The sequence below is a fragment of the Acomys russatus genome, chromosome 2, assembly GCF_903995435.1.
Source record: "Acomys russatus chromosome 2, mAcoRus1.1, whole genome shotgun sequence".
Classification (NCBI taxonomy): Eukaryota; Metazoa; Chordata; class Mammalia; order Rodentia; family Muridae; genus Acomys; species Acomys russatus.
Genome location: NC_067138.1, coordinates 17,193,197 through 17,203,829, shown reverse-complemented (window position 1 = coordinate 17,203,829; position 10,633 = coordinate 17,193,197). Strand labels below are relative to the sequence as shown.

Sequence of the window (10,633 nt, the reverse complement as noted above, 5' to 3'; positions counted from 1 at the left end):
AACCAGGCATGCTTGTAGAAGCCCAGCAAGTGGGAGGTGGGACATAGGAAGATCAGAAATTTGGGATCGTTCTCAGCAATGTAGTAGGTTTGAGGTCAGCCTGGACTATGTAAGACACAAAAAGTTGAAACTATCAAGCAGAATTTCAGAATAATTTTCAGATAATGATGTTCCCATGTAATAAAATATGTTTAGGAACATTGTTTTTGTTTAAAATGTAGATAGTTTTTAATAAAAAAATTTGGACAGTTGTGTGTATTCTGGTGTATGTATGGCATCTATCTATCTATCTATCTATCTATCTATCTTTCATCTTACTATGTAAGCTTGGATGCCTGGAGTTTGGTATGTGGACTAGTCTGATCTGTCTGCTTCTGCTTCCTCAGTGCTCAGATTAAAGTTTGTGCCACCATGACGGTCATGCATGGGTTATATGAGAGTGGGTGCCTCTGAACAGAGGATTGGATGCTGAGTTTTTATGTTGTGTTTTCCTAAGTATATGAATATTCCATTCTACTTCAAATGACTTTGTAAAGTTCATAATGATAAGGAAGTAGTATTCTGCCTTTTAGGTTTCTTTGAGACAGCTTGTCTAATCCTGTGTTCCCCCAAGGCCGGCCTCTCTCCACTCCCTCCCTCCCTCCCCCCTCCCTCCCTCCCTCCCTCTCTCTCTCTCTCTCTCACTCTCCACAGTGCTTCTAAAAAAGGCTGAGGCTGTTCTGGAACTCACTCTGTAGACCAGGCTGGGCTCAAATTTGAGAGAGCAGCTTGCTTCTGTTTCCTGAGTGCTGGGATTAAAGTTGTGTGTGCCACCATACCTGACTCCCAAGGATACTTTTTTTTTTTTTTTTTCCTTTTTTGAGACAGGGTTTCTCTGTGTAGCCTTGACTGTATTGGACTCCTTTGCAGACCAGGCTGGCCTTGAACTCACAGAGATTCACCTGCCTCTGCCTCCTGAGTGCTGAGATTACAGGCGTGTAACACCATGCTCGGCTCCCCCCCCCCCCCCCATTTCATTATTTAGTCACTTTACAGCCTGATTCCTGCCCCATCCCTCCCTCCTCTCCTCTGAGTTCCACCCTCACAGCCCCTTCCCCCTCCTCTTCTCAAAGAGCAGGTCACATCAAGTGCGGATTGTTGATTACACTGCAGAAAATAATTTCTAGTTGGAAGTAGGCTCAGGGCTTATTAAAGGCATTATTAACAGATTAAATCCAGTGGTTAGAATAGGTGCTTAGGGAAAATGAGGGTGGGTATGTGCTTTTCAAAGGAGAGTTACACATTTTAGTAACTCACACATGTATAATGATTTTGGATCCTAAGGTTTACACGGCAGTATCACAGTAAGTTTTTATAAGAATAACTATCACAGGGATGCTATAAAACAGGATACTGTTACCCTAATATCTTGTGATTCCCAGAAAATATCCTCAAGGAGAGGATTAAGTTTGGTATATTATTTTAACATTAAAAAAAAAACAATAAACTTCTGTAGAAGAAATATTGTCTGTGTTGGCAACCATCTCAGGAAGCGTTAATTGTGATGGATTCTTAGTTGGCGTCAACTGGACTGTGGAGAGAGCAGCTCTTGTTTCTCCCCATCTTCCTCAAACGTCTTCTCCATCTTCTAGCTCTGGTGCATGGATCTCCTCCGCATTTCACTCTCTTTAACTGATGCCATTGAAGACAAGTGGCCAAGTGTAGCTTTGTAAGGCTAAGGCCCCGGCTTTGATCCAAAACACTCCAGTAACATTAGGTCTAACTAAAAATATAACATTGTTTTGTTTTTCAAGACAGGGTTTCTCTGTGTTAACCTTAGCTGTCCTGAACTCACTTTGTAGACCAGGCTGGCCTCAAACTCACCTTCCTCTGCCTCCTGACTGGTGAGATTAAAGGTGTGTGCCACCACGCCTGGCTGTTTTTTATTTATTTTTTTCTTAATTTAATATTCTCCCCCACCCCCAGTTTTGTTTGTTTGTTTTTTGAGACAGGATTTCTCTGTCCTGGAACTCAGAGATCCCACTGCCTCTGTTTCCCTAGTACTGGGATTAAAGGTGTGCGCCACCACCAGTATTTGTTTTGTTTTGTTTTTGGTTAAATTTTATTTTTATTTTATGTGTATGAGTGTTTTGCCTGCAGAATCCAGAAGGTGGCTTTGGATCACCTTGACCTACTGTTACAGAGCACTGTGAGCTCAACCTTCTCACTGCCAGGATTACAAGCAAGCACCAGCATGCCCACTTAATGTCTAATAAAAAAAAAAAAAAATCAAACTTCTATTCTCTCATACATTACATCCCAGCTGCAGTTTCCCCTCCCTTCACCCCACCCCCCCCCCCACCCCCAGATCAATCGTCCTCTGTTTTCCTTTTTTTTTAAAAAAAAAGCAGGCCTTTCAGGGATATCCACTGAACATGGCCTAACAAGGTGCAATAAGACTGGGCACAAACCTTCCTATCATGACTGAATGTGACAACCCAGTAGGAGGAAAGGGGTCTCAAGCACAGGTAAAAATCAGAGATAACTCTCCCAACCCCCCAAACTCCCATCCCCTTGTTGGGAGTCCTATAAGAACAACACTCTACAACCATAAGGTATATGCAGAGGACCTACCTAGGTCAGACCCATATAGGGTCTGTGTTTGTCGTGTTGGTCTCTGAGCTCCTATGAGCCCTGCTTAGTTGATTCTGTGGGCCGTGTGTTCCTGGAGTTCTCCATTTCCACTTAATATACTGTAGATTTACTTTGGAAAAGTGGAGAAAGGACTCCCAAGAGCTGAAGGGCTTCAGGGGAGGAATACCAGTGTTTACAGTTTATACAAATGTTTAACAAAATACAAAATTTAACAAAATACAAAAGCACAAGATGCAGAGCTAGAAAACAGATTCATTTGAGAGCCAGAGTGTGTCACTACTCTGCTTACACATCTCTTTTACATGGCCCGCATAAGGTGATCATTTGGTCACTGTGAAACGGTTTTATCAGTTTGTAGCAGAGCATTCCAAAAGACATCTTGTGTGGGGGCAGAGAAGCCGTTGAGTGGATAAGATGACCTCTGCCGGGTATAGTTTGGAATGAGACCAGCACTTTGAAGGAATCGACACTTATTTTAACAGAGTTTAGCCATCTAATCACATCACTGTGTTGGCTGCAATTTGCCAAGTAGTCCCAGTGTCCCTCGGTAGCTGGCCATGGCAGGCAGTGTTTTGTTTTTGTGAAATCAGTTTTAAAAGCTAGTCTTGATTCTCATCAGGTCTCTCAGATCACACACTACACACCTAGTAATTCCATCTTATCCATTTGTATATACGAAGGTTGTCTACAAAAGTGTTAAGGAGCCTGGCAAAGTCCCAGGTGACCCCACAGGAAAGGCAGAAGCAGCAGAGCTGTTGTTACAGATGTAAGATGCTCAGGAGAGCAGATCGTGAACCCAGCTGGAGAGCTGCTGCAGGCTGCAGAGCTCCAGCATTGTGAAGGGCAGCCAAGGTACAGAGGCCACATAGCTGGAACTCTGTACATGGATGGATGGGCAGATGGTTGGAAATGGGAGTAAGCTGGATGCTCTCTTACTGTAAGGTTCCCTGAGGCACTCACCAGGTGGTCAGACGACAGGCTTGGGGGGCGGTGCGCGGTGAGGGTGGAAGGAATGCTGTTTTAGGGTCTTCTTTTCTGGGTTCTGGGACCGTGCAAACAAAGCAACAGAGGACACCTATGAGAGGATGGAGAAAAAACAAAACAAAACAAAACAAAAAAACCCTTTATTTTCCAGGCAGATAGAGAAACAGATACTGACGTCAGGGGCACAGCCCAATGTAAGGACATTGAAACTCTTGACAACCAGCCTCTGCCAGAGTTAGTTTATATAGGCAAAACCCACAATTTGCTCAAGCAAGGGGTTGCCAAGGGAACAGGGTGATCAGCAGGGTGATTGGCTGTGACTCAAACTATTTGTTTTCCTGTTAGACAAAGCAAGTTTTGCTGACCCCTGTTCTGGCCAGTTTGGTCATGGACAGCTGCAAGTGTGGATGGAGAATTCTCGCTGATCATCAAGGCCATAAGAGGTGCTCAGTTGTAAGCATGATTTGTGGTTGAAGTCACCTGGTGCAGGGGCTCTTACCCAGAGTTGGAGGTTTTTTTCTTAGAACATAGACATTGCCTCTTAGCTTGATCTCATCCAGGGAGTTCTTTCTGGGGCTGAGTTGGAGGTCTTTTGTAAGACAATGGAGTCTGGTAGCCCTTTAACAGAATGGAGTCTGACTGCTGCTCATGTGGCCCAGTGTTAACATGGGCCCTGTTAATGTGGGCCCTTCATTGCCTCCACTGAAGTGGCACCTGAATCAAATCCTTCATTCAGTTTCCCTAATGGGTACAGCAGAGTGATGAGTTTGACTGAAGATGAACATAGTTTATCATCAACCTGATCTTGTATAGAGATTCTTTTACAATGATGGGGCAGGTGGGCCTGAAATAACAATATCTATAGTTATCCTACCCCAAAGGAGCAGGCCTAAACACTTTATGTTGTCCAGGTGAGGGCAGGTATGTCAGTCTAATATGTTCTTAGGATTAGTATTTCTGATTTATCTCTTTAACTGAATGAACTCTTAAGAAAAGTCTTCTAGTTGCCATAGTATGCTAATGCATATTTGGGTGTGTACATAATTAAAATAGATGCATTATTGGAAGAGGCATGATCAGTAGAAAAATATTATATGACATAATCTACCAATCAAAATATAGAGCCATCAAAACTATGCCCCTTAGTACAAGCCCCTCCTCCTTTTAGGCCCAGGCAGTAACCTGGGACCCTGCAGTATCCTCGTTTGACCCATTGCTCTCGCACCATATTCTGATTTTTTCTCTTGCTTTGCTTTATACTTTTACAAATCCGTGTGGGCTGTTCAGTGTTACCACCAGAGTGGGATTGTAGGCCACAATTCCAAACCATTTTGGCTGCTAATCCTAAACTAAGATTCTATAAAGGATTTGAAGTAGCAATATACATTTTTCTAAAATAGAGTCTTGAAACGAAATACACGCCAGAGCAAAACAATCACATTTTATTATTGGGACTCTTGCTTTTACTATGTAGCCCTGGCTGTTTTTGAACTCACTAGAGCACGCTGCCTTGAAGTAACAGAGATCCACCTGCCAAGCGTTGGGTTTAAAGACGTGTGCCACTATGACCAGTGGACTTTTTTTCTCAGTTCTCTCTCTCTCTCTCTCTCTCTCTCTCTCTCTCTCTCTCTCTCTCTCTCTCTCTCTCTCTCTCTCTCTCTCTCTCTCTCCCCCTCTCTCTCCTTCCCTCCCTCCCTCCTCACAGCGATCCGCTTGCCTCTTTCTTTTAAAACAGAGTTTCCTGTCAGTATATTCTAGGTAATTTTTTTCCCTCTCTTGCAGGAAGTGCTCAGAAAGGAAAACAAATGCACACACATGCAAATAAAAGGAGGAAACAGTTGAGTGGGAACTTCGAAATCACATGACTGGTGACTAAGTTAAATCTTTCCTCATTATTGTGAAGTCCGATGATCTTCCTTGTTTAAAGTGTTGTAGATATTTAATCATGTTGCCATTTATTCTCTTTTCTACGCTGCTTTCTCCCATATTGACTGAACCTGAGGAGCAGCAGTGGATCTGCAACTCCTCCGATGCAACTCTTTCCTACAGTTACTGTGGTAAGTGACAACGGCAACAAATAACTGCTGCGCCAGCCATCTATTTTGAGAGAAAGTTTTCACAGAGCCCAAAGCTGGAGCGCAGGCAGGAATGCGCCTCTGCTGTTCCAGCTGTGTGGCTGCGGCGGCCTCGGGTGGGGGAGGGGTGTGGAGGGGTGGGGGGGGGGTGGGTGGAGCAATGCCGACCACTTCCGGGTGCGGATTTTTTTCCTCCCGCTCTCAAGGCCCCCATCTCTGATTAAAAAAAACAAAAAACAAAACAAAACCTCTGTGCGCTTCTGTTGCTGTCTGCGGTCAGCTCTTTCCACACAGAGCCCAGTTTCAGGTTCTTCTCAGATCTAATAGAACTGTTTGCTCCCAGCCCGGACACAGAAGGCAGAAACATAGCTGCTACCGGTTTCTAGGACCACACCCAGTGGTCCTAGAGGTCTCTTGGAAGCATTTTCTCTTCCTTACCAACTGTGTGATCTTGAGCAAAGTATTTAGTCTCAGCCTCACTTTTTTTTTTTTTTACTTGAAAAATGAAAGTGGTTTTAGAGTTCAAAATAATGATTTTGGATTTATGCAGTAATTATTATTATTATTATTACTCTATTTAAAAATATGTTTTGAGACAGGGTCTCCTGATGTACCTTTGAGTTATTTGCATGTTTTTGAGATAGAGCCTTGTTCTGTAACAGGCTGCCCTGAACTTAAACAGCCTATGCTGGCCTCAACCTCCTGCTCTCTGTTGCCTCAACCCCTCTGGAACTGCAGATATTTTAAAAATATTTTTAAACTTGAGCTAAACTCTAATGCTATTGGATCATAGCTAATGCTGTTGGCACCCCACAACTTCTCATTAACAGATAGTTGCCTGGGATCTGAAGATGTAGCACAGGGCTTGATAGTTGTTTTGATTTGTTTTCTCTTTCTGTTGATTACTTGCTTGGTTGCCCATTTTCTGCCCCCTCTAGCAATATCTGGATGGTTAGAAAGTGATGCCTTCCAAAATGCCAGCCCTTTGAAAGCAGGATTGTAGCCTGGTCATCTGGAAGGGAGCAAGGACTTTATAAATGTACTTTGTAAACTCCCAAAGTACTGAGGAGGAGTTCCCTGGTAAAGAAGCCTTTTCCTTTTTTCTTTTCTTTTTGTTTTTTTTTTCTTCTTCTTTTTTTTTTTTTTTTTTTCCAGATAGGGTTTCTCTGTGTATCCTTGGCTGTCCTGGACTCACTTTCTAGACCAGGCTGGCCTCAAACTCACAGCCTCCCAGGTACTAGGATTAAAGGCAGCATACTCCACCACCACATGGCAGTCACAGCATTTTCCAATTGGTTCTTTTGGAGGACTGGCTTGTGAAGCACTCTGAGCCAGTGGGAAGGTCCCTATTTTGTCAATTTATTTTAGTGTGTGTGTGTGTGTGTGTGTGTGTGTGTGTGTGTGTGTGTGTGTATTCCTGTGTGTATGTATATATGTGAATATGCTAGTGCCCAAAGAAGCCAGACAAGGGCATCAGATTTTCTGGAACTGCAGATACAGGCTACTTTGAGCTCTGTGATGTGGGTGCTGGGAATTGAATCTGGATCCCCTGCCAGTGCTCTTGACCAGAGCCCTCTGTACAGTCAGTTCCTAGTCTACTTCTTTTGGTACTACATGGTGATATACCTAATAGCCATGCATAATAAATATTATTTAGCTTTACTCTTTTTTTTTAATATTTTTATTTTAATTTTTAAATTTATGTGCATTGGTGTGAGGGTGTCAGATCTTGGAATTACAGACAGTTGTGAGCTGCCATGTGGGTGCTGGGAATCGAACCCGGGACCTTTGGAAGAGCAGACAGCGCTCTTAACCACTGAGCCAACTCTCCAGCCCAAGCTTTACTCTTTTAGTAACACTTCTACCTCTTTTGTCCTTGCTTGGTTATTTTTTTGAGATATACTCTCTCTATGTACCTCTGACTGTCCTGGAACTTTGACGAGGTAGTCTTAAACTCATAGAGACCTGCCTGCTTCTGCCTCCTGAGCGATTGCATTAAAGGCATAGGCTCCCACATCTGGCACACACTTGCCTTCCCTTGTCTTTTGATGAGGCTTTCTGAGGTAGAGCCTGATTCTTTGTTCTGTAAATCCTGTGGGCCTTCCCTACCTTCCCTGGAAGACCCTGACACAAGGCAACAGGGGCTGTCTACCTTCTAACCCTGCAGACTGCTATAACAGAGCATTATCAATCCTCTCAGAGTCCACTTAGACAAAAATACCTCCCTACAGAAAGCATCAATTCCCCTGGAATCAGTCAGTGTGCAAGTGTTTGTGACAGTGACATCTAAGTCAGTCCTGACTGTAAGGACATTTTCAAGAAAAATAAGAGATAAATTCTTATCCGGGCAGGCTTAGTTATTTGGCTTGCCTTAACAAATCACTAGCTTAGGGAGCTTTAACAGGAAACATTTCAGCACTCAGGAGGCAGAGGCACGCAGATCTCTTGAGTTCCAGGCCAGCCTGGTCTACAAAGCAAGTCCAGGACTGCCAAGGCTACACAGAGAAACCCTGTCTCAAAAAACCAAAAGCAAACCAACCCAAACTAACAAATCAACAACCAACCAACCAACAAACAAAAACAAAACAAACAAATAAACAAACCCCCCAAAACCAAGAAACATTTACTTTATACTGATTTTGGAATATTTGGATTCTTCTTGGCTTGCTGAGGAGGCACTATGGTTGTTGAATGTGTTTTCTCTGCCAAATCATGTCCAAATCTATTTGTTGCTGTGATAGCATTAATAAGTGGGACATTTTGTTTGTTTGGTTTTGGTTTTGATTTTTCGAGATAGAGTTTCTCTGTGTAGCCTTGTTTGTCCTGGACTCTTTTTGTAGACCAGGCTGGCCTAGAACTCACAAAGATCTACCTGCCTCTGCCTCCTGAATGCTGGGATTAAAAGTGTGAGCCACTTCCCCGGGCTTTTGTTGTTTGTTTTTGAAGCTGGGTTTCAGTGTAACCCAAGCTGCCCTAGAACTCACTCTGTAGTGCAGGCTAGCGCGGACTAGCCTTAAAATTAATGGATATTCTTCCATCTCAGACTCTGGAGTGCTAAGGGTGGCATACGCCACCACATCTGGCCCATCAAAAAGTCCTACTTGGGCTGGGCATGGTGTTTCATGCTTCTACTTCTAGCATTCATGAGGTCTAGGTAGGTGGAGTATTACAATTTTGAGGCCAGCCTGGTCTACATAGTAAGTGCTAGGCCAGCCTGGGCTAGAGAGTAAGATCTCACAAAATAAAAATGAACAAACAAATAGTTTTTTTATAGTCTGGCTGACTCATTTGAATTTAGTAATTTACATTTCATATATGTATTTATTTAGTGCTGCTGGGGCCTAAACTGTGTATGGCCAGGCGTGTATTTTAACAGCGATCTGCATCCCTCACCCAACTTGAATTTATTTTGAACAGGCACCCACCAATTTGAACAACGTCTTGTGCTACGGGTAGGTAGATTGCATCATCCACGCTCATCAGAACTCAGCATTAGGGATAGAGCAGAGGGGAGAACCAGGCCGTAGGATCTATCAGCTCAGATCACTGCTTCCCTCCTTTCCCGTGGAACTAAACTGTGCCAGACTATCAGATCACCAAGATGCGCAGCCTAGAAGTTAATCTTTTGGGGAGCTGGCTTGGAAAGGCCAGGGTACCAAGCATGGTATCCTAGGTAAAATGGGAGTTTGGTTTTGAGTTTTTGTTGTTGTTGTTGTTGTTTTGTTTGTTTGTTTTATTTCATTTTGTTTTTCAAGACAGGGTTTCTCTGTGTAGCTTTGGCTGTCCTGGATTCCCTTTGTAGACCAGGCTGGCCTCGAACTCACAGTAATCTGCCTGCCTCTGCCTCCCGAGTGCTGGGATTATAGGTGTGTGCCACTGTACCCAGCTTTGGTTTTTGTTTGTTTGTTTATTTGTTTTGCTTTTTTGTTTTTTGTTAAAGTGGGAGTTTGGAAGCTGCTTTCTAATTGTATGGTTGTCCTGGGGTATGGCACTCTGAAGAGAGGATGTCCTGAGTCTTCCTAGCAATGCTGGTGAGCAGAGATGGACTGTTGCAGGCACTGGAGTCTTTTCATTACTTTTTGGCTTTCACAAATGGAGTTTGAACTTGGGGGGATTAACCTAGGTCCTCATGTGACTCATGCGGCAACTATCACTCCTCGGGAGAGAGAGATTTTTAACAATCTTCAATTGCTCTCATTATATTAATGTAGTACAGAAACATTTGGGGGGGGGCTGATGTTCAGAATGCTATATTTATTGAAAGTTATTTATAATGATGTGCTAACATTTTCCTTATTCCTTTTAGATAACATGAAATTCCCTATTTCTGTTAGTTCGGAACCCTGTATATCATTGAGAGGAACCATTGGATTTTTGCATATTAAGTTCATTCCAAGTAAGTACAAACTTTCATTTTTGTAGTCAGCTAAAGGGCTCTAGGAATTCAACCAGAATAATTCTGTTCAAAATATATTTGTGTTTGTTATCTCCTGCTGTATTATAAGTTACCATACTCAGTCTAGTGGCTGCACACAGTACATAACTATTGTCTTTGTGGGATGGTAGTCTGGGCATGGCTTACTCATATCATTCAGGGTCCCTCACAAAGCTATAATCAAGGTTTTGGGGGGTTTTGTTTTTGTTTTTCCAGGCAGGGTTTCTCTGTTTAGCCTTGGTTTGTCTGGACTCTCTTTGTAGACCAGGCTGGTCTCAAACTTACAGAGATCTGCCTACCTCTGCCTCCCAAGTTCTGGAATTAAAGGTGTGGCCACCACACCCACCTATAATGAAGGTTTGAGCAGGTTTGGGGCCTACTGTGGAAAGATCTACATCTAAGCTCATGTGATTGTTGGCAGTATTCAGTTTCTGGATTCTAGCTATTGGCTAAATGGGCCTCATTACTATAGCTGCTTCCTTAATCAAAACTGGCAAAGGAAGCC

The 10,633-nt window shown here is 43.2% G+C and overlaps 1 protein-coding gene across 2 annotated transcripts in view; it reads left to right on the top strand.

Moving 5' to 3' along the window:
* The first annotated feature begins 5,469 nt into the window (after positions 1-5,469).
* The window catches only part of Ly96 (lymphocyte antigen 96), a 29,195-nt gene continuing 24,031 nt past the window's right edge, over positions 5,470-10,633 (top strand). Inside the window, exons 1-2 of one of the 2 annotated variants that reach the window (XM_051158627.1) lie at positions 5,472-5,675; positions 10,000-10,089. In XM_051158627.1, coding sequence (XP_051014584.1) covers positions 5,564-5,675; positions 10,000-10,089 — 202 coding nt within the window. In that variant the 5' untranslated portion in view covers positions 5,472-5,563. Of the gene's footprint in view, positions 5,676-9,999; positions 10,090-10,633 lie in introns of both variants that reach the window. The other variant, XM_051158636.1, reaches the window with a different exon arrangement.